At 36.9% G+C, this 25,170-nt stretch overlaps 1 protein-coding gene across 2 annotated transcripts; it reads left to right on the plus strand.

Annotated features, from left to right (window-relative positions):
• The first annotated feature begins 30 nt into the window (after positions 1–30).
• mbtps1 (membrane-bound transcription factor peptidase, site 1) lies at positions 31–22,490 on the plus strand. 2 transcript variants are annotated; one of them, XM_039683950.2, is made up of 23 exons: positions 31–190; positions 3,093–3,617; positions 6,457–6,714; positions 10,312–10,530; positions 10,638–10,748; positions 10,848–10,957; positions 11,500–11,616; positions 11,771–11,838; positions 11,935–12,037; positions 13,599–13,750; positions 15,062–15,223; positions 15,511–15,655; positions 15,732–15,920; positions 18,187–18,359; positions 18,487–18,602; positions 18,693–18,849; positions 19,671–19,795; positions 19,918–19,995; positions 20,119–20,259; positions 20,473–20,604; positions 21,324–21,450; positions 21,535–21,665; positions 21,769–22,490. In XM_039683950.2, exons 2-23 carry the CDS (start codon positions 3,398–3,400, stop codon positions 21,981–21,983), a joined length of 3,249 nt encoding a protein of 1,082 aa, XP_039539884.2. In that variant the 5' UTR covers positions 31–190; positions 3,093–3,397; the 3' UTR covers positions 21,984–22,490. The 2 variants fall into 2 exon arrangements, with proteins under 2 accessions (XP_039539884.2, XP_088972627.1); XM_089116501.1 differs by having other exon boundaries at positions 55–190; positions 3,061–3,617.
• Positions 22,491–25,170: the final 2,680 nt, after the last annotated feature.

Consider the following 25,170-nt stretch of genomic DNA (forward strand, 5'->3'; position numbering starts at 1 on the left):
GCATCCCTCCCGAGTCGAGACGTGACGCAGCGATCGATAATTGGCTACTGGTTGTTGTGTTTAATACCAGTTTCTCACGTTACAGTCTAACAGCTTGCGCCATTAGCTTGTGTACAGTTCTAATATGTAACGTTACTAAACCCAAAATACGAAATATTTCAGACGACATATTCCGGCAGTTAAGCAAATAGTAAGTATACATATAAGTACATTATGGGGTTGTTAGTCATGTGTGGGAACTCTTATACTCATGCTTGACTAAGCTAGGTGTTAGCTTGTAGCAGGATGATGGCGAGGCCACATGCTTGTCTGATTTAGAGACAAAACATGATCTTTGAAGATTTTTTTTTTACATGGGAGGATAGTAAATAACGGGTCATTCTGTCAAACTGCTTTACGCAACTTAAATCGATGTTTTGGTGGTGTTATAGCTAGCAAGACATGCTAGTGTTATTGTCATTAGCTAATGTGCAGTGTATTGTTAAAAGAGATTTAATTATATCAGATCTATCCATCAGACAAAGTGTTGTGGTCAGTACAGAACCAGACCAGTCTGTCCAAATACTGACTCCTAATGTTATTTTTTTTTTCCTTTTAATATGAACATCCAATTCACAATGCTTTGCTCAAAATTCATCTGCAGATTTTTTTTTTTTTTTTGTGTGTGTGTGTGTGTGTGTCTGCAAAAAAGCAGAGCTGGTTATCATTTTGGTTTCTATCTGACTCACTCATATATATTTTATAATTTTTTAATAGGCCAAGAAACAATGGCTTTTGCAAGCCTATGTCTTTCTCTGATTATTTTGCTGATAATAATTGGCCACAAGCTGGAATAAGTGACTTCTGCTCCAAACTATATGGTCAAATGTTCAGTATTGCTTTAGTTTGTTTTTTAAGGAAGACCAACCCAAAATGAAAATTCTTTACTTGCAAAGCCGGGAAGATGTTAGAAACAATGACAGCTTTAGTCACTGTTGTCTATTCATTCTGCCTAAAACCATTTTTTTTTTTTTGAGTTTCACAGAAGAAAGTGGTCAAGCAGGATGAGTAAATGACAACAAAAAATGTTGGGGGTGAATTACTTTAGCTTTTACACTAACATCCTTGATTGTTCTATACTACAAACAGAATGAAAGTAAACATTGATTCTGTGAAGGTCACATTCACATCCGTTTTTACATGTTTGCTCTGGCCACCATTAAATGTGCGATTCTCTTTCACGTTTCCTGGTGTTCTCAGAAGCTAAAGTTGAGTAAATCTTTATAGTGAACAGAAACGGCAACAAATTTATTTTGAGTTCCCAATTCCTATTTGCTCCGATTAAAAATAAATACACACTAGCATTTTTAAGACTTTAAATTCAAATTTAAATTCAGAACACGCTGTCAAATGTCAGAGCGAAACGAAGCAAAATGTAGATCTACGTCTGGGGAGCGATCTTTTTTTTTTCCTAGGATGGTAAGGGAACAGTCAAAAATGCCATTAACCCCAGTGACGGGTAGGTTTAGGGACGGGGTTGAGGTAAGTCATATGTTTATATATACAGTAATAACGTTAAGTCAACGGCGTTCATAAACACGCTGAAAAGCGATTATGCGTGTTGATAGCACGGCAAAAATGGAAATACAAATTGGCGTCATGCACACGCTACTTCATGAGATCAGTCTGCTTATAGATACTTTTGTGTAATGCATGTTCATTTTTTCCCCATCATCTTTGCTTTATTTATTTAAGTATTAAGTATTTAAGTATTATTTTGCCTCGCTTCTGCTATGATAAGAGACATTCTTGCATGGCGTGTTCGTACATTTTGGGGGCGGAGGAATGAAGGGAGGGTGTTTGTTTGGGTTGATTTCAAATATCAACAGTTTTCAACAATGATTTCCAGAATAATCCAGAAAATGAATTGTTTACAACATCTATAACATGCATTTAATAATTTGGTGAGGTTTTTTTCTTGTCATGTTGACAAGTCAGCTGGGATGGTCTGGTCTGTAGTAAAGAACCATATGGTGTGCATATTGAGTTAACAGCTCAGCCCATCTGAGTTAAGCCCACTTCTTGGTGTTCCCAGCCTGCAGTCAGTGGGAAATTAAGCCTCTGGAAGGTTGCCTGTGGGTGGGGGACCGTGTTTTCAAGGAAATGTCCCTCACATTATCCTGAGGCTAACACTTTGTGGTAAATTACAAGCATCATTCTAGACGTCTTTAATGCATCACTCAAACTGCATGAACGTCAACAGACAGGAGTAACACTGATCCGACAAAACCCAACGAATATGCATGTTGCCGTTGGTCAGCGTCTGTCAGTGTAGTAGAGTAGACTTTGGGACCACACTTGATTTTAAAATGAATGGTCCTTGTCATTTGAGTGTCTTAACATTACTGTTCAAAAGTCTCTTATACTCACCTAAGGCTGCATTTATTTAAGCAGAAATAAATCAGTAATGTAAAATTATTACAGTAAAATATAACTTAATAATAAACAAATATATTATTATTTATTTATTAATTCATATTTATTAAAAATTAAAATATTTTTTTATTTATTAAAAGTTAAAATATTTTTATTTAATAAAAATTAAAATACTTTTATTTATTAAAAATTAAAATATTTTTATTTATTTAAAAATGTAAATATTTTTATTTATTTAAACATTTTAATATTTTTAGTTATTTAAATATTTTTATTTATTAAAAAATATATATTTTTATTTATTAAAAATTTAATATTTTATTTATTAATTTTTTATATTTTTATTTATTAAATTTTTTTTTTTTATTTATTAAAAAATATTATTTGTATTTATTAAAAAAATATTATTTGTATTTATTAAAAAATATATTTTTATTTATTAAAAAAATTATATTTTATTTATTAAAAAAATCTTCTTTTTATTTATTTCAAAATTAATATTTTTATTTATTAAAAAATTCAAATATTTTTATTTATGAAAAAATTCAAACATTACATGTAAAATAACTGTTTTCTATGTAAGCTCCCCATTAAAATGGATGATTATTGGGTAAATGTTAACCTTTTGAAATGTGTGTTTTCCAGCAACTAGCTGAACATTTGTTGTTCCCTCTCAGTCTACAGGAAGAATAGAAACCCTTTGGCCATTTTGAGGAAGCCCGTCACCAGATGAACACCCCTCCTGATCTACTGTAGTTTGTTTTACACTTTCATGAAGATGGCCCCTCTCCTCCTCCTCCTCAGGCTGCCACACTGATCACCTCCACTGAACCATAATCACACAATGGAGAGAAAACGCAGAAAGAAATGAATACTCAAGCCATGCGTTATTCAGGCTTCTCTGCATTCTGGACCTAAACAATTTCATAAACTGCAAATACCCATACACATTTGTTACCTTTGAGGACACATGTATCTTTAGATGGGTGATAACCAGAAACGGACCACAGGGACCATGATTGTACGGCTGTGCTTGCTTGTGGCTGCTTTGGGGGGTCGATTGCCTCTGGTGGGCACAGAGGAAAACAGAGGGCCGTTCTCAACTCCGTTTCATCCACCTCTGAATCCTGAGGCACTCTTGAGCTCAAACTGCTCACAGATCCTGCTGAAACTGGACTTTTCTACTAAAGTGGTCAAGCATGGTAAGTTACACTCAATAAAACGTGACTTATTTGTCTCTGTAACAAAACAAATAGGATTTAATTTGTCTGAGGTTTGAGATTGACTGCGAGGAGAATGCTTAATTCTTCATAGGCATGTTCAGTTGTGTGTACTGTCAACACAATCATTAGTTTTTATCGTTGATAATGACGTTTTATTGCACGGAAATCAGTTATCAACCGGTTTATGGACATTATTGAGGGTTAAAAGCAGCTGTTGCACTTGTTGTAATTTAGGGCAGGACAAAACGTGAACGCTTCAGGCCAAACAGTGCTGGTGTAATGTAGGCTACTCCACTGAGCTCTCTCTCAGGACTCTGTCCATTCATTGGCTGGATCGTGCCCTCTGTTCTGTGTGTTTGCTGGCGTCCGGCCCAGAGTGTTGGCAATACATTCCTAAGACTTGATCTGAGTCCAGCATTGTTTTTGAAAGGGCAAGTTCACTACACTGGGTGTGGTGTGGTGTGGATGTGGGTATACAAGCCCAGAACATAACACGTTATTTATAGTGGCCTGATTACTGCTCTGTGAATGCGGCCCTTTGTGCCGTCCTCTAATGTTTAATTCATTCCCACTTCCCTCACCCAAAGCTATGAATTGTGGGATTGGCAAAACGAGTTTTAATTCATTCACACTTCCCTTAACTAAAGCAATAACGTTCGTTGGCAAGTTTGGCAAGTTTTGTTGGGCGTTATAAAAGTTGACAGCTACTTGTTTTGAAATACTAGCTAGTAGCTATGCATTATTATGGTTAAAATAATGAAATGGAAGTAGCAACTGATCTTTTCTGTTGGATTTTGACGCATTTGAGGCCCCGTCCACACTACTGCGTTTTCGTTTAAAAACAGAGAATTAAAACAAATATGATCTCCGTCCACACCAGCGTTTTGTCTGCGTATTAGAATTGATCTCCGTCCACATTAAAACGACTGAAAACGCAGATCACGTGAGATCACGTGACCATTCACCAACACTGGGCATGCGCGCGCCGGTGTAAACAGTGGTTGGCGAATCAGGGAAGGATACGTCATGACTGATGACACCCAATCATAGAGCCGAGCGTGAGCCTCTGCGTCATCGTTTGTAAACTCCTCCGTTTTGTCTCGTCCACACTAAAACGCCCTCCGGAGTTTCAAAACGCAGCTGCAGCGTTTCTAAACTTCTCCGTTTTAGGTCTTCGTTTTTCCCGTTTTAGTGTGGACGGGAGGTGCAAACGTAGCAAAAGGTCTCCGTTTTTAAAGGAAAACGCAGTAGTGTGGACGGGGCCTGAGTGAAACAGATTAATGAAAAGGAAAACATTTTACAGTTGTTTAGATGGAGGCAGATCAGCTGAATGTGAGCTTGTGATTGTAAAAAGTACAGGGTTTAAAGGTGCTTTAAGCGATGGCACACGTTTTTTAGGCCAAAACATTGTTACATACAGCAAACATCTCCTCACTATCCACTAGCTGCCTGTCCTAAACACACTGTAAAAACTGGCGCATTTTGATAGACATTCGTAGCACCCAATAATACGGCTCTGGGGATTCGTAAACCACGCCTCATATACGAGAAAATGAACATGTGGTTTCCAGGCCACGTCTTATTCTCTTAGCCAGGCTAACTGATGTCCAAAATCCGAGCGGGAAAATCCGAGGAAAGGGAAAATCTAGTCGACACGGATAAATAATAAAACGCACCATGAGTTGTGTTCTTTTGATTAAAGAATTACTAGGTCAAAAATGTTTTAAAAATGTAACATCTGTTTGGATAATTTGTTCACAATTAGACGAATAACATGGTAACACTTTACAATAAGGTCCAATAGTTAACGTATTAACTAACAATGAGCAATACATTTGTTACTGTATTGTTAATCTTTGTTGATGTTAGTTAATAAAAATAAAGCTGTTCATTGTTTGTTCATGTTAGTTCACAGCGCATTAACTAATTAAGTATTAGTAAATATTGAAATTAACATTTAATAAATGCTGTATAAGTGCTGTTCTTTATTAGTTCATGCTAACTATGCAGTTAACTAATGAACCTTATTGTAAAGTGTTACCAATAACATTTAATTGTATCTTATTATTTGCGTTTGTTTCTCAGTCTCTGCTGTCCTCAAAGTCACTAAACCCTTAAAGGGATACTCCACTTTTTTTGGAAATAGGCTCATTTTACCCGAGTTGAACAGTTGGGTTTTACCGTTTTTTAATCCATTTAGCCGATTTTCTGATAATTAGAAGAATATCAGTAATGATACAGTTTCTGGTCTCATTGACTTCCATAATCCATAGTATATTTTTTTCCTACTATGAAAGTCAATGAGACCAGAAACTGTCTGGTTACTGATATATAAATATCTAAATATCAGAAAATCGGCTGAATACATTCAAAAACGGTAAAACCCAACTGTTCAACTCTGGGGGAGTTAAAAAAAGTGGAGTATCCCTTTAATGTGGTCTGTGTCTGCATTTTTGTTTTGCATTCCCTCATGGACTATGGGCTTTGTTCTTAGTCGTGTCAAGCACTCTGGAGGACGGCCACATTTCAAAGCATTCTGATAGCGTCTCTGTTCAGGTTTGTCAAGCAAAGAAAGAATATGGGTGTTCCTCTATACCCGCCCTGGCCTAAAGTTTCAGCAGACGTTATTTCTGTTAAAGGCTCTTTTGTGATTGTTGTTGCAAGGCTGGAACTTGGATCCATTTGAATGATGAGTTGCCCAAATAGAGACAGAACTAAGACGTTAAGTGAATGGGTTGCGAGGTTTTCTCAGCAAACACATGTGCATTTATCCTGTAGGGTTTTGCGATGCATTTAATTCTCTCTCCGTCTCTTCTAGAGTACATAGTTGCATTTAACGGATACTTCACAGCCAAAGCGCGCAGTGATTTCATCAGCAGCGCCCTGCGAGATGTGGATGCGGTGAACTGGCGCATCGTAAGAAGGGACAATCCTGCTAGCGATTACCCCAGTGACTTTGAGGTGGTGGAGATCCGGCAGGACACCCGCAGCAGCCTGCTCACCCTGCAGGACCACCCCTATATCAAACGAGTGACGCCTCAGCGCATGGTCCTCCGCAGCCTCAAAATGACTGACTGTAAGTTGTACTGTACTTTTAAAACACTGACATTCAGAACATTGGCATAATACTGCTATCTATCGTACCTTTACTAAAATGCAGTACTAGTACATGGTATTATACTGTTTCCCAACCCTGTTCTTGGAGGCACACCAACACTACACATTTTCCAACTCTTCCTAATCAATCACACCTGAATCAGCTCATCAGCTTGTTATTAGAGACTCCCGCCATGAAAAATAGCCTTTAAATAAAACAATCTATCTGGAGACTCCAAGACCAGAAATATATGGGTCAGATAAGGGAGACATGATTGGGAAACACATTTATAAGTCACGCTTGAACCCTGCAGTGCTTTGCACTATCACAGAGGTTACGTGCAATTTGTTCGTTCCCAGCTCTCTGGGGTGACTGCAGGGAGGAAAGTCATCAGCAGGGGGTGAACCAAATAGGAAGTGTTTATTTACTGCATGGGGTGGAATAAAATGGCTTTCAGAAGTGTTCGAGGTGAAAGAATGTTCTGTCTTTGTACACTAAGTTCTCCACCATTAGAATAAAAAAAGAAATCACTCCTCTGCTGTAAATCTGCTGTCAGTGTTTAGAAACCCTGGGAGAGTGATTACGGTTTACTAGCACGGCTCCTGCATAATAACATTGTTTGTGACAGTCTTCTTTTACCAACATCCTAAACAAGCTGCACGGCTGATGTGTAATGCTTATGTTTACTGCAAGATTTTGCGGCATCAACCCCAAAAAAAAACATTTAAGTGTTTACGCTACCATTCAAAGTTTATTGTTTCCAAAACGCGATAACTTCAAAAAACTGTTTTGTATCAGGTCAGTATTGAAAAGTCAGTTTAATTTGACGTAAAATGCGAAATCCGCCGTGTTATTATGTTTTCTCCCTTTCTTTCCAAACCGTGACAAATGCCAGTCTCCCTTCTTAAAATAAATTGACCCTGTCTATCTCTGCAAAATGCGATACATCCGCTCAACCAATCACAACGCACCATTCCACGCCATGTAAACAGTAACGGCAGCGCTTTAAATATACCCGGCTTCCTTCCTAGGTGTTCTTATCTATTTTGTACTTTTCAATCAACAAACAGACAAAAAAATGAATAACGGCATTGATGAACCTGTGGTGGTTTCTGCAGTGGGTAAGAAACGTAAGGCATCGAAATCGAATCATTTACGTGAGGAGATTATATATATATATATATATATATATATATATATAGTTAACTTATAAGAAGAAGAATATATATATATATGAAGAGTTCAGATGCAAAAGCCTCTAAATGCCATTTGAAATTTTCTTCTTTAATGATGATTTTTATAAAACTTGTATATTTAAGTTCAGTAATTTCACTTAAATGGCAATGATAATTACCTATTAATTGTTATTTAAGTGAAATTACTGAACTTAAATATACAAGTTTGATAAAAATCATCATTAAAGAAGAAAATTTCAAATGGCATTTAGAGGCTTTTGCATCTGAACTCTTCATATATACAATATATATATAATAAAAAATATATAAAAAAATATTTTATGTATATATATATATATATATATATATATATATATATATATATATATTATACATTTTTTTTTTACATTTATTCAGCCAAGATGCATTCAATTGATCAAAAGTAGGATTAAAGAATTTGACATGGATACAAAAATGTATATTAAAAAAAAATATATATTTTTTTTTAATTTACAAAGTGCAGACACTCTGAACAAAGAATCCTGAAAAAAATTAAGCAGTTGATAATAATATTTCTTGAGCACCAAATCTGCAGATTCAAAAAATTTCTGAATCGGATCGTGTGACACTGAAGACTGGAGTAATGGCTGACAAAAAACTTTCAGCACCATTCTGAATTAACACAGAAGATGCTTATCAGTCGGCACCCCTAAATGCTAGCATATCTCACTCTCCCACTACAGAACATACACAGTACAGCTTCGAGGCACTTTGGAAAGGTAATAAGAACAAAAATACATCATTAGCTGGGTCTGTTTCTCTAAGAATAACCTCTAGTCACGGTTTGAGAGCATATGTGCAAGTAATTATCATTTAAATGGTGTCTGGGTCAGCTCTACAGGAGCACGAGTGGGGGATTGAAATGTAATATAATTACAGTATATGCACTTGTCTCGTCTGTATAGCTCTAGGGGGGATTAATGAGCAGTAATCAGCCAGAGAGGAAGACTGACATGTCAGGGCTGGTCATAGTGGTTTGCTCTGCAACTCAGCCATGCTTGAACGCCTACGATTCCTTCTTTTTCTCTTTAAAACCTTTATGAGGACACTTTTACATAGAGGAGTTAAGGTGATCACTGTTATTATCACTCTGCTCCGTTTGAATATTACTGAAAGCACAGGCTACTCATCTCTGTTCTCGCCGGAAGTTATTCACAGGGCCAATAAAAATGCTTATGAAGGTGTAGATGTTTGATGTTAGACAAATCTAGAATCTAATACTGTGCAAGTTTTGTCGGTTTCACAATAAGGATGGCCTAATGACTTAGGATAAGTGTGAGAGGGTTTCAGGCTAGAACTGAACGATAGAACTGTCACTTTTGGCCCGTTGTTAAATTTAGCTGATTTAAATAAGTCACCATGGTTAATATCTAGCTAGTCTTTAGAAGCAATTACAATGGGTTGAAAATGATTGACAAATTATTCTATACTGTTTTTAAAATCCTCAGATTGTTCAAACCCCTTAACGCCTACTCTCGCAAGTATGCAACAAACCATTTGACTCAGTCAACCAGCCGAGATAACGTCTGCATTTTCCCAATGCCGGTTAGTGCATATTCGCTACGGACCTAGGACCTTCGACAAGCACTTGTTTCTAGTGGGCCCGCAAAGTGACAGACGTATTTCCTGTTTATGCACGGTCATGAACATTTGCAACATACCAAATTGACCATTATGCCCACTGTTGCAGATTTGCAACATACCAAATTGACCCCAAATTGACCATTATGCCCAGTGTTGCAGATTTGCAACATAACAAAATTTCGATTATTTGTTGTGCAAAAGTGAAATTAATAATCTCAACATCATTTACCATCTACTTAAAGGCAAAAACGCACATAAAACATTTTTTTTATATACAGCTATATAAATTCAGGCGTTAAGGGGTTAAGACTTGATGAAAAATATGAAAAATAAATGTGGAATAAAAAATAAGGAACATCTAATAAAAATATCTCCTTGTGACATACGTTGCTAAAAATGGTTATTATATTTATAAAATATTAGCAGGGGTGATACAAAGCAGCATTTCTAAAATTGCTGAGCCCTGACGATTGTGTCTTTAGGGAGGGCATAAAATTGCAATTGTAGTTATGAGAAATATCTGTGCACTTATTAAGTATTAAATGGGAAATGGCCTGAAAGACATTCACGAGGAATTGAAAGACAGGATTTGAAGTGACTTGGACATTATGGCATATTCAATGGGCTGGCAGAAATGCTAGTAGAGGTTCTTCTAGATTAGAACATTTATATTGTATATCCTAGGCAAAAATAAAACATTCAAATGGGATGGGGTATAATTTATTGAGAAGAATTTCTCATTCCTTTTCTCTTTCAGCGGGCACTGATGGGGCGTCCCCGTGTAATGACACACGCTGGGTGCAGAAGTGGCAGTCTTGGCAATCATCAAGGCCGCTTAGGAGGACCAGTCTGTCTCTGAGCACTGGATTCTGGCATGCAACAGGAAGACACTCCAGTCGCCGGCTCTTACGGGCCATTCCGAGACATGTCGCCCAGATACTGCAAGCAGATGTGCTCTGGCAGATGGGACACACCGGTATGTGTGAGAGAATGGGAATATGTGCTACCGTAATTAACGTTCTACTACTTTTGAAGATCCGGTTTGTGTTAAACCTGCATTTCTGTTTATGTGTTTGTATACAGGAGCTGGGGTGAAGGTAGCAGTATTTGACACTGGGTTGAGTGAGAAGCACCCTCACTTTAAGAATGTTAAAGAGAGAACCAATTGGACCAATGAGAAAACACTGGATGATGGTATGACGAATTCTAAGTGTATGTCATGAAACAAGTTTAAACATGTTAAATCAATCATATTTTATTATTGAGTGAACTTCTGTCACATTCTTTCTTCAGGGTTGGGTCATGGTACCTTTGTGGCTGGGGTTATCGCCAGCATGAGAGAGTGCCAGGGCTTCGCTCCTGATTCTGAGCTTCATATCTTCAGAGTTTTTACTAATAACCAGGTAACTACATTCATACCCATTTCCCTATACATGCAACCACTATCACATTGTTTATAAAAGTAATTAATACTATTATCCAGCAAAAAAAAAATCGAAAAATGATTCAAAGAATTCTGGGGGGGAAAAAGCACAACCATGATTTCTACAAATATGAAGCAGCTCAACATTGATGGTAATAAAAAAGAGCACCGAATCACCATATTAGCTTGATTTCTGAAGGATCATGTGACACTGAAGACTTGGATGCTGAAAATTCAGCTTTGGATCACAGGAGTAAATCACTATTTTAAATATATTTTAAAAATATTTCAAAATATTACTCTTTTTATCAAATAAATGCAGCCTTGGTAAGAGTAAGAGACTTCTTTCAAAAACAGTTTGTATTGGTCAGGGATGTATTAGGCTTTTAACCATATCGCCCAGTTCTAAAACGAGCATCAGTTTTTAATTTCTATATTTTAAAATGTATTTAAGAAGATTTTACACACGCTCCTCATATGCCTCCTCCTCCTATATGTTCTTCTTCATTTCTTTATTTCTAGGTGTCCTACACCTCCTGGTTTTTAGATGCCTTTAACTATGCCATCCTGAAGAAGATAGATGTCTTAAATCTCAGTATAGGGGGACCAGACTTTATGGACCATCCTTTTGTTGATAAGGTTTGGGCAGATTCTTTTATTCAAAGCATCCCACAAATGAGCAACATGTCAAACAATTTGTCACAAGTGTATTTTTGCCGGTACATTAAATATGGTTTATGTACTCTGCAGTGTAAGCCTCTAATAAAAGCATGACTTGTCTGTGTTTAACAAGGTTTGGGAGCTCACAGCCAACAAGGTGATTATGGTATCTGCTATTGGCAATGATGGCCCTCTCTACGGGTAAGTGGAGTAGATCAAGGACAGGTTATTTTAAATTTGGCCAGTAGTTCCAACATATCTATTGATTTTTTTTATTTTATTTTATGCTTCTTCCAGAACTTTGAACAATCCAGCAGATCAGATGGATGTTATTGGTGTTGGAGGGATTGATTTTGAGGACAACATTGCCAGGTTCTCATCCCGAGGCATGACAACATGGGTGCGTTCCTTCTTGTGCTGACGTCTCACTAGTGCTTTTTTTTCCCTGTGCAGCTGCCTGAAGAGGCCAGTGAGAACATGTCTGTGTTTTTTGATCTGACCTAAAATAGGCAGACACCTCCTGCTAGACAAAGCTGGAGCTTCCTAGACTAGAGTACATTTGAAGAGATTTACAGTCTTCTCCTTTTGAACTGGTTCAGATAATTATGGATTTACAGTATAGTTGTACATAAATGAATGGCCTTCATGTTAATAAAGTATTATAATATAACAATGAAATCCACTGCTGTAGGATTAGCGGATAAATAAAAATGAGATCTGGCCTTCTATAAATAGTCCAGTTAAAATTAAAAGGAATGTTTTCACAGTATTTATTAATTAACACAAAGATGAATATCTAATCCTTTTTTTTATTTAGATTTACAAATGAAGTTTAAATCTCTCAATTTGTGAGACAAGGAATGTTGTCTAATTAAAAAAAGAACATGTATTTAGAAAAGATTGAATAAATGAATGCATTTAAAAACATTGTAATGTTTTATTTATCATAACCCCACGAAATCGGCAAGTCAGGCTAATAAGGCCGTGTGTCCACCAAAGCGTTTTTCCACGCGCCTGGTGTTTGTTTTCAATGGGAGCGCCGCGTTTTTTAAACGCCATGAGCGTAACGAGGCGCTGAGCATTTTTTTTCATGCTGAAGCGCCTGGTGTTTTTTACTGGTCGCTGGCAGTTGAAAAATGTTCAACTTTGGATAAAACGCAGCGCTCATCACTGTCACTTTTTACCCAGCCGTCCAATCACAGTGGAGGAGGGGCGGGACTAATACCACACCGACCAACTGTCACAACATTCAAACTGCTCCGGATATTCTGTATCATAGCAACGAAACGTCTCAACGGAAAAACACGCTGCGCTGCCAAAACGCTCTCAAGCGCCCAAAGCACGGCATCTCCAGCAGAGCGTCTGGCGTTTTCAGTTGGCTAAAAACGCTTTGGTCGACACACGGCCTAAGTCCGTGCTTTGGGCGCTTGAGAGCGTTTTGGCAGCGCAGCGTTTTTTCTGTTGAGACGTTTCGTTGCTATGATACAGAATATATGCAGCAGTTTGAATGTTGTGACAGTTGGTCGGTGTGCTTTAGTCCCGCCCCTCCTCCACTGTGATTGGACGGCTGGGTAAAATGTGACAGTGATGAGCGCTGCGTTTTATCCAAAGTTGAACATTTTTCAACTCCCAGCGACCAGTAAAAGCGCTCGGCGCTTCAGCGTGAAAAAAACACTCAGCGCCTCGGTACGCTCATGGCGTTTAAAAAACGCGGCGCTCCCATTGAAAACAATTGAAAACATACGCCAGGGGCGTGGAAAAACGCTTTGGTGGACACACGGCCTAAGAGTGATATCCCAATGTGGGGTTTAACACATAAAACAGTACATATCTGGCCATGTGGGTCTGTATTATAGTCTCCACTCAGTCACATGTATTGCTCTTTTTCTCACTCATCGCAATATCTGTCAGTCTGTCTTGTCAGCTCAATTGACTCACTTCCTGTGCTGTCTGTTGATCAGGAGCTGCCAGGTGGCTATGGCAGGGTGAAGCCTGACATTGTGACGTACGGCTCTGGTGTGCGTGGTTCAGGACTGAAGGAGGGCTGTCGTTCTCTCTCTGGAACTAGTGTTGCATCACCTGTAGTGGCTGGAGCTGTCACACTGCTGGCCAGGTGAGACACAGTTGAACAAAAACTGTATGAAACTAAAATATTGTGCATTAATATTCACAAACTCACCATCCAGTCTACTGTTCTTTTTATTTTATACTTAAAAAAACAAACAAAAAAAACATTTCTTTTGATTAGAAACCCCCACCTATAGTGCATTTAAACTGTTTATATCTTACTCTACCATTAACTTACGCCTGCTAAAATTACTGTTTTCTATTTAAATATGTTTTATTTATTCCTGTGGTGGTGCAAAGCTGAATATTCAGCATTATTTCTCCTGTCTTCAGTGTCACATAATCCTTCACTAATCTTTCTCAAATACTAGTTCATTTCTTATTATCTGTGTTGAAAACGGTTAAGCTGCTTAATTTTTGTATGAAAATTACTTTTTTTTTTATCAGGATTCTTTGAGAACATAACAGCATTTATTTGTATCATAAATGGTTACTGACTCTTTTGATCAATTTAATGCATCCTTGTTAAATAAAACCATTCATTTCTTAAATAACACAAATTTGACTTTAAACCTTTGATCAATAGTGAATGTATGTACACTCAACACCTAAACTAGCTGTATCCAATTTTAGGCCTTGAGATATACTCAATAAAACAGCATTTTCTTTCATTGTAGAGATGTGTTTTATATCCGTTTTCAAAATAGGGTTTCATCATAAGACCTATTTTTACTGCTTTATCAGGGGGCAGATAGTGATTGATAGTGGGCCCACCTGTACTTTGTACATTAATTGCTATAAACACACTGCTCTTTGAAACGTGATATGGAGTCGAGCTAAATAAATTGGTTCTCTAAACCTATGGTTTTCTTCATAATAGTTTTTTTTTTTTGTTACTTTGTAAAAAATACATTTGGTAATAAAAAAATACAGCCTGCGAACAAAGAAAAACAAGAAACAAATGAATTGACAGAATCAATCTAATTTTTTCAGTCCTGCACTCGTCTTTTGTTTTCCGGTCTATACTTTCACAGCGATATTACGTATTTATGAAAGAACAGCTCGTTTTAAAATCTTCCCGGTCTACTGACATTTAAGACAACTGCTTTAAACATTACACTCCTCATGATAACTTTAGTTAACTTTACAAGTAAATCCACTTCACCAGCTAATTACTCATCGACCGCGATGCCATTGAAATACACAGAACGACCGCAAAAACAGAATGTACTAAAGATGGCTGCATGCTTGTTTCTCTGGCGCATAAGGTCTATATATTTGATGTAGTCCATCCTCGCAGCCTGATGGCTAACCTAATTTCATTTTTCCTCTGTTTATTTGTCTTTTGTCTTTCCAGCACTGTGCTGAACAGAGACTTGGTGAACCCGGCCAGTATGAAGCAGGCCCTGATCGCCTCAGCACGCAGGCTGCCAGGTGTCAACATGTTTGAGCAGGGTCATGGAAAACTCGATTTACTCAGAGCTTACCAGATCCTTAACAGCTACAAGCCACAAGCCAGGCATGTCTCTCACACATTCACACATATTGCATTCTTCTCTTTGCCTTTACAAATTATCCAAGAGGGAAGAATCTTTCTCTAGCTTTCTGCTCACATATACAGTAATGCTCAGTTTCTTATTCATGTATGCTAAATTGGCCCATTTAAAATGTTGCCAGCGTCTCCGTCGCACCATCATTCGGATTTAATTACATTCCAGCCTTTTTAACCTGGTTCGTTATCTTGCACTGGCTCTCAGTAAGGTCATCACCCTCTAATGAATTTCTGATGGTGTTTTTATTCTTTAGCCTGAGCCCGAGCTACATAGATCTGACCGAGTGCCCGTACATGTGGCCCTACTGCTCACAGCCCATTTACTACGGTAGCATGCCGACAATTGTCAACGTGACCATTCTTAATGGTATGGGTGTGACTGGAAGGATTGTGGACAAGGTAGGGAATAATAAAGAGACTCACTGATGAACATTTTTCAAAGGGGACAGTAATATTTTATGTTTGATGTTCACAGCCCATCTGGCAGCCCTACCTTCCTCAGAATGGTGATTTTGTAGACGTGGCAGTATCTTACTCACCTGTGCTCTGGCCCTGGGCCGGTTACCTGGCTGTTTCCATATCTGTGGCCAAGAAAGCTGCATCGTGGGAAGGCATCGCTCAGGGTCATGTCATGGTTACAGTGGCCTCGCCGGCAGAGAATGACGTGAGTATTAGTACTTTCCCTGAGATCTCCAATAAAGTATTACAACATGCTATTTTTATTTTATTTGAAAGTGTGAATTTTCTGTCATTTATGTCAAAGCTTCTCTGCCATTGATCGAACTTTCCGGCAATCCACGTTTCACTGGTAGGGGGCGCTATTAAACATCGTCTGAAATAGTACAGAATCTCTGGATCCAAAAAGTTCATTGGAACGAATGCGTCAATAGAGCAGCCATCTTGAAACGGGAGCCCCTGCACTTTAATGCATCGGCGTCATTGTACACACAGGTCTAACGGAAATAAAATCACCATAAATCATCATGAATGCGATTTTTCTCGTTTTTTTGGTTCGTTCCAACGGTCAGACTTGTATTTATCATTGATTCCAGAAAATAATTTTTTTGTTTGTTTTGTTTTTTTAAACATTCTTCCTAGTTTAGATTTTATCCGTGAACACCATACGCTGCACAAATGTCCACCACCATCAATGATTTCGAAGTAAAGGCAGAGATAGCAGCGTTACCTAGCTACTTCCTATGACAAGACCCCTTTTCCAAGGTGGCGGCGGTATTGACGCATGCTTAGAAACCCAAGGTGACGTCTAGTGTATATGTCTATGTCCAAAAACAAGCAAAGAAGCAGAAACAAGCAGGCACATGGAAGCTAACACAACCATTAAAAATTAAAATGAACATGAAGAGGTTTTGGACTGTGCAAGCTTTGGGGTGAAGCGATTTACTCCATCTATGTTTTGATCATTGTTCTGAATCCGATCCCGCACGTCTTTGACAAATAAACGCAATTTTCTCAGCCTTTTGTTCGAAATGTTGCTTTTTTATTAAATTTACCATATTCAAGTGTTGGTAGAATGCATGAAACTAGAATTTTCATTTATTTATTTAAAAGCAGAGGCTCTGTTCCTTTTTTTGATATTGCATTTTCAGATATTCATGCAACAAAATATTCTGGGGGCCATGACATTTCTGTGAAAATGATAAAAAATGCAGGCGCTGACTGGCAACTTAAACAAAAAGAACGGCGGGGGAAAGAGTTAAGGCCTGTTCATACCAAGGGGAATGACTATAATGATAAAGATATAGTCTAAAATTATTCTAAATATAGAAGAGTAGCTTCAGTCCACACTTCAACCAATGATAACGGCACAGAGAAACAATTTTTGTCAATTTTTTCCAGCTGATGAACGATGAAAACATTGACAGCCAATCAGAATCCATCCTGCTTTAAAACCCCGGGGTTGTTCGGCCCAAATGGACCCGAAGAATTTAAATAAAATTTTTTTTTAAATCACAGCTTCCTCGGAATAGTCAGAAATTTGGTGACTTTGTTGGTATTTGGTATTTGAACACCCCAAAAAATTGGGGACAGGATGCGAGTAGTCTAAGTGGTTGTAAAAAAAAATAGTCACACTTGGGGTGTTCGGGTCCAAATGGACCCGCATGGAAAATGAATGGGAAATTGGCAAAAATGTGAAAATACTGAGTTTTTTTGTGCGTACAATCTACAAATCAGCCACGATCTTGAAAAGAAGCACACAACAGTGAAGGGGTGAATCTATAAAACATCAAGAGTGCAAAACAGACACACCCAGACACACACAAACACACTTTTATACACAAACACACCAAAAAATTCAGATTATACATGTGTTTTGCATTTTTAAAATGCTCAGTTTGTCCACCAGATGCCATCCATCTCGTTTCAAAAATTGCTTTTATGAGGCCTAGGCTTGACTCTAAAATAAAATACAGCTTTAAAAAAAAAAAAAAAAATATTTAAAAAAAAAAAAAAAATTTCTATTATGTTCAATGGGGGGAAATTTTGTCATAATTATTGCATTAATACTAATTCAAATTTTTTTTTTTTTGAAATTTTCTCAAAACACCAAAAAAGAAAAGAAAAAATATCATAAAAAACGAGTAAAAAAAAAAAATCATGATTTTTTTATTTTTTTTTAAATATGAATCCCGCCCTTTGGGTCCATTTGGACCCGAACACCCCGAGTGTGACTCTGAAACGAACAACCCCAGAGGGTTAAAGAGCTCAAGCATTTAAAGCTTCAGATGACAGAACAAGCAGAACAATATTGTCTGCTGGTGTGGACTTGAATATAGTTATCTTTATAGTTCTACTTTCTAGGAGCCAAATTGAAAGATTTTCAGATAACTTTTAAGAAGCCTGAAAGCCTCCTAAAGTCACAGAGTAGTGTAAATCAAGATCATGACCTGCTGTGTTGTGTTTGCATCCAGTCTGCAATAGGTGGCGAAATGACCTCCACAGTGAAGCTACCGGTGAAGGTAAAGATTGTCCCCACTCCTCCGCGTAGTAAAAGGATCCTGTGGGATCAGTACCACAACTTGCGCTACCCGCCCGGCTACTTCCCCCGGGACAACCTGCGCATGAAGAACGATCCACTTGACTGGTGAGCCTCAAACACCAAAAATGATCCACATTCAGTCAGTTGTTAGAAAAGACCTTGCATTGTGGAAAAGAGGGTAGCATTTCATAGCTTCATATTCTTTTATGATGGTTTTTCTCTTGTTTTGCAGGAATGGTGATCATATTCACACTAACTTTAGAGACATGTATCAGCACCTTCGCAGCAATGGCTACTTTGTCGAGGTCTTGGGTGCACCAATAACATGCTTTGATGCCAGTCAGTATGGTAGGTGTCTTGAAGATGAATTGTTCTGTGGAATAAGTAGTGATGGAATAAGGCCTGCTTAAATCAACTGTCTGTCTGTGTGTTTTGTAGGGACCTTGATGATGGTGGATAGCGAGGAAGAATATTTTCCCGAGGAGATTTCCAAGTTGAGAAGGGACATAGATAATGGACTGTCTCTCATTATCTTTAGTGACTGGTACAACACATCAGTCATGAGAAAAGTCAAGTTCTATGATGAGAACACCAGGTACAGACTAGAGTACATCAAGGCACAGTAATCTTGTGTGTCTATTCTTTGAAAGATATTATTCATCATCAGACCATTCTCTGGGTAAAATGTTTAGTGGGGTCCAATAGTCTGATGCCGTTGAAATGCTACTGCTTCCTCTTATTTAATTTGTTCTATAATGAAAAATAGTAAATATAAGTGAATTTCATATTTCGTTCATTTATTATTTTAATCATAAATATATATATATATATATATATATATACAGCATGACAATGTCAGTGAAAAAAGTTCAGAGGGTCATTGTGACGAAAACAAAAAAAATCTAGGTCATAGATGTTTCTTTAATATTGTAACTTTTTTTCTTATTTCTATAATCTATTATTTCTATAATCTATAATGTGACTCTCTAGGTATAAATAAAAATGTATCATATTTCAGTGTGTTCTAAAACTGAAAATGGCACACACACACACACACAAAATATATATATATATAGATATATAGATGTATATATAGCTCATGCTAACTAGCTCATTGCTAACTAGCTTTCTTGATTAACTGATTTCACCTGATTTTTTTTTTTATTATTATTTCAGCAATGTTTTCGTCAAACTTTTTCCTGTCCAAATTTAAATTAAAGTGAGTTTCCCATTAGGGTATATGAGTGCTCCAAATCATAACTAATGTTATTTGGGGGGGCTTGAAAGTTTCTATTCTTGGATCCGACAAATACATTTTTTAAATTGAGCTCTTAGTGAAGTGTCCAGTTCAGGGCAAACATGTTTTTATCAAATAAAGGCAACTTTTTGAAATGTGCATTACACATTAATTCGCAGGCAATGGTGGATGCCGGACACAGGGGGCGCTAACGTGCCAGCTTTGAATGAGCTGATCTCAGTGTGGGGTATGGCCTTCAGTGACGGTCTGTATGAGGGAGACTTCACAATGGCAGATCATGACAGTAAGATGATATAACATTGCATAGATTTTCTGTTAAATGCACTATATTGAGTACTTTGTTTTAATGGAGACATGTTTCCTAAATTCGATTTCAATCATTTATCCTGTCTTGTCGCTTTTCAGTGTATTATGCCTCAGGGTGCAGCATCGCTCGCTTTCCTGAGGATGGGATCGTCATTGCTCAGACCTTAAAAGATCAAGGTACACAGATCCCCTGCTTTGATCATACGCCTCACATCACTGCTGTTTCCACGGAGACCAGCTAAATTCTCCCTCGTTTACTTAATCATCTTGTTATTGTTATCCATATCCTCAAATTTCTAGGTCTAGAAGTCTTGAAACAAGAGACGGCAGTGGTGGAAAATGTGCCTGTGCTTGGAATGTACCAAACACCCTCTGAGGGGGGAGGTCGCATAGCGCTCTATGGAGACTCCAACTGCATTGATGACAGTCACAGACAGAAAGGTAATGGACATTTGTGGGTGTGTGTCTATATATATATATATATATATATATATATATGTGTGTGTGTGTGTGTGTGTGTGTGTATATATATATATATATATATATATATATATATGTAAGCTCGCATTTTGTGCAAATCTGTCAGACTCATTTTCTATTTTCAGACTTGTTAATTTAATTTGCATGTGTTTGGGATGTCTTTTTTCTATTTAGACTGTTTTTGGCTGCTGGATGCTCTGCTGCAGTTCACTTCATATAGCATGACTCCGCCCAGCCTCACACACTCAAAAAACAGAGTGGTTCCCCCTACAGGCACAGACAGACCATTACCACAGAGATTGGAAGGTGATTTCTTTTTTTATTTTCTTACAATTCATTATTTTTTATTCATTTTATGTTATTTGTTATTTAATTACTTGTATATTGATCTGTTTTTAGTTAATTCATTTATGTATTTAATTTATTTATATGCATTTTTTTTATTTTTAGTTAATTCATAATTTTCTTGCATTAATTTACTTTTTTTTTGTTAGTCATTAAATTTGATAAAATTTTACTTTAGTTTATTTGTAATTTTGTCCGCTTTTTTAAAGTGTACATTTTTAATTGTTTTAAATATTGTCTTTTTTTTTTTGGGGGGGGGGGGGTAATTTATTCATTTAATTCATTATTTTTATTTATAAAGTGAATAAAAGTGTGTGTATGTATATATGTGTGTGTGTATATATATATATATATATATATATATATACACATTATTATTATTATTATTATTATTATTATTTTTTTTTTCATTTGTTTTAAATTCAAAATTGTTTAAAAAAATAATATAAAATTCATTTATATTTATTTAATTTTAATTGTTTTAAATTTCTATCATTTATTTGTATTTAATTAATGTGTATAATTTAATATGTTATGTATATAATTTATAATTTCATTTGAATTGTTTTAAGTCCTGTATCATATATTTTTTAAGTAAATACATTTATTTCTAATTTATTTATATTTAATTAATTGTTTTGATCAATTAAACATCATTATTATTATCATTATTTTGGCAGGTAATCACCTCTACCGTTACTCCAAAGTGCTGGAGGCTCATCTGGGTGACCCCAAGCCTCGTCCTCTCCCTGCATGCCCTCATCTGTCTTGGGCTAAACCCCAGCCACTTAATGAGACTGCTCCCAGGTCAGTACACATGACACCGGTGCCATTCCCCGTGCAAAACAGATCTAAATCTGACTTGGTTTGTTGACTCATTTTTTTTCTCAGCAATCTGTGGAAGCACCAGAAACTACTGTCAGTGGACATGGACAAGGTTGTTTTGCCTAATGTAAGGCCATATCGGCCTCAGGTTCGACCCCTGTCCCCTGGAGAAAGTGGAGCCTGGGACATACCCGGAGGTGAGGAAGGAGCATTTGTTGTGTGTTTAGAAAATAATCAACTAGATATCTTTTAACATTGAGACAACGCATTGCCGTAATCCATGACTGTGTGTTTCCTCAGGAATAATGCCTGGCCGCTATAATCAAGAGGTGGGCCAGACCATCCCGATGTTTGCATTTCTTGGTGCCATGGTTGTGCTTTCCTTCTTTGTGGTGCAGTTGACCAAGGCCAAGAGCAAACCCAAGCGCAGAAAGCCCAGAGTGAAACGACCACTTTACCTTCAGCAACAACAGCAACAACAAACCCCTCACTCAGGCAAAACCCCCACCGTATGATTGGCCACATGCCACATCTGAACAAACTAATGGGGAACAGTCTTCCCTACGGTGTGTGTGTGAGGCCGTAACCCAATGATAATGAGATCGTGGACTCTGAAAGGCTGTGTCTGTACATTCTTGAGATGAACCAGCCACCTGTGCCCAGATAAGAGCCTTGCTTGGACATCAATGTTCTCTCTCCTGTCTTTATTCAACACATGCCTTTCAATACAGTGACCAAATAGAGGAATGTTTCCCTTTTTAATTTATTGATGATAATTGACTATTGACCCTTTGTTTCTATGTCAAATTGGACAACCAAAACCAGCCGTTCAGTTTTTTTGATCAACATATTGGACTTTTCCACATATCTTAATTTTTGTATTGTCTGACTATGTTTTTTTTTTTTATAAAACGGTTGTGTGCTTGCATCTTTTGTAAATAGCCATCATGATTTTACTTTTGTTGGTGTTGAATTATCAATGTTTTAAATATATCTTATCCAATATAAAGCAAGCAAACCTGCCTCTGTCTTTGCAATAGATCGTATATGTCAGTCTTCATATAAGGTTAAGAATGGAAAAGAACAAGAATCTCCTTCATCTTGTTTTTTTTTTTCATAGTATGATTCAGGTAAACCGTCAGGAGCATATATGCCTATGGAACGGTTCTGTTTACTTTTGCTACTTTCGATGATGGATGAACCTATTTGTTCTTTGTTTGCATAAGATAAATGTGCATAAGATAGATGAAGCTGTCATGGTTTGATTGTGTAGCCCACTAGTTCAATATTATGAAGCTGCAGACTCGCCATCCAATAGGAAAATTCAACTGCAGTAGCCACCGTTCAACCTGAAGAGGGCAGCACTAAGACGCTTTTAGACCATATATTGTAGAAATAGAACACTTTATACACAAATGTCAAAAAAGTTACTCGGGTCAATGACTGGTATTAATAAAGATCCATTCTTACAGATCATTAACTAAAAAAATCTTTAAGCCAAAACGTCAGTAGGCTATCTTCAATTTTATTTAGCGAATCGTAGTAGCCACCCCTACACCCGGCCTCCGTTACACCTACTCGTTTGATTTATTTTTTAATAAAACTAATTTAGCTCATCGTAACATATGAATAGTCCATTTAATATTTGTAATAATATTTTGTAACAAGATTTGAACCGTTAATGTATGTTTTTTTCGCCCTCTTCCCCCCGAAAATATTTTGATAGCTAACGTTAGCCTTTAACCTTGGACTTTTTGTAGATATGTCATAAATGCTGCAGTTATTTTCACTGCTCATTCTGTGCCCCCATATATTTCAAACCCACAAAGTTGTCCAAAGTTCAAAAACATCTCAAGGGACACTTCAACAGAGCGGTGCAACATGAAGGTAACATTTGCAAACATCTTTTTTTCTTTCTTTTTGAAACATCATACATGTGCTATCGGGTCTATACTGTTGTAGGCTATTCCAGGGGTACACCATACATCGATGGAGTTGCCCCTGCCGAACCCAGCAACATATCATTTTATGATTATGCAAAGCGACTTATAAATTAGTCACGAACACAGTTTTTTCTTTCTTTTTTCTTTTCAGCAAGATGTTGTTTTGGTGAGCATTAAATAAAGTAGCCTACTTAAATGTTTATTATTGGTGTTTTGTCTATTCTGATTTTGCTTCGCATTCAAAATATCAAAAAACAGATTTTCTAATGTTAGCATGGTAATGTTAATTAGACCATTATAGGTTGAACTAAAAGAAAAATTGCAATTTGAATAACATACTATTTTTCGAGTTCAATCTGTAATTGTATCCCTTCCATCAGTAACAATGAGTTTTTTGGCACATGCATTATGCAGGGAACGCAAATATTTATTGTATAATTTATTTGGAGACGGTAATATTGCATTCTATTGTTTTTAATTGCATTTGGATACGCGTGCGCTGTACTCTATGTGCGGGTGTTATACGATCTTTCGAACAGCGGGAGGCGCTGTGTTCGAAAAACGAGGGGTCTGAGAATGCGGGACTGTAGATGAAGGCTCCGAGTCTTTTGCTTGTCCTTTCTCCATCCCCCTTTTCCCTTTTATGATTTCAATTTTCTATGAGACTTATGAGGCTCACAATGAGCCTGAAGGACATTAAAAACCTTTATAATTATATTATATGCTGAGTGGCAGAGAGCATTAGGTGCTTTAGTGGTAACATCCTAGTCTGCCTTGCAGGAGATCCAGGGAAGATAAACTGAGGCTGTCACATCTTCGTCTTAGAAGTTTGATTTGTAGTTGCTGTGAGCTATTAATGTTTGAAGCATAGCCTAGAAAGTGGATTCCAAGCCTGTGCTTGCTGGTGTCTTGGTTACTGCTGTTAATGTGATTTCTTCACTTTAATAAAAAATAACATTGGTTGAAAAAGCATCTGCCAAACACATAAATATCAGAAGAATGAGATCCGTTGATGATTGCAGCAGTATCTAAAAAAGAATTAACTCAATTCAATAATTTTGAATTGTTGATGGACACCATTAGATGTACCTAAATCAGAAAATGTTATACATAAATGTAGAAAGACTAGATAGGAGGTAAATTTAGCCATCCACTCTCAATTCCCCACAGTTGCTATTTTTAAACATCATCAATAAAAGAACAGGGTACTATTCATTTATTAATTCATTAGTCTAGCAATTATAATATAGACATAATCCCAGAGTATGAATGCTTTCTGGTTGTATTCAATAGGAAAAATGGGAAGGCAAAGCTTTTGATATATTTAAAAGCAACATTTTTGCAGCTGAGGAACCGTCTCGTATTATTTTCATTTACAGTTCAATTGCTTTGAACAAAATTCTCACTCATATCACTTGAACACTTAAGAAAAGTCAGCATTGTGAAACTGTTAAGTCTAATTGCTTTTCTTTAAAAGTCTGCAGAAATGTTTAAGAAAAACAGTTAATTATCAGTATTTGCTTTTACTTTAAACTGTCTTGTGACAATATGAATGTGAATATATGAATGTGCATTTTGCTAAATTGTTAGAATTTATGGAATGTTAAATAAAATATAGGTTAGATTTTGTCAGATAAGATTTAGCTAAATAAATCATCAGTGTACATTGGAGAAAATGTTACCAGTCAATGCAAGCAGTGTAGAGAATCCCCATTTATAAAACCAAAACTGCATTTGGATGAATTATTCATGTTCTGAT

The sequence above is a fragment of the Pimephales promelas genome, chromosome 10 (assembly GCF_988280905.1).
Source record: "Pimephales promelas chromosome 10, fPimPro1.hap1.1, whole genome shotgun sequence".
Taxonomy (NCBI): Eukaryota; Metazoa; Chordata; class Actinopteri; order Cypriniformes; family Leuciscidae; genus Pimephales; species Pimephales promelas.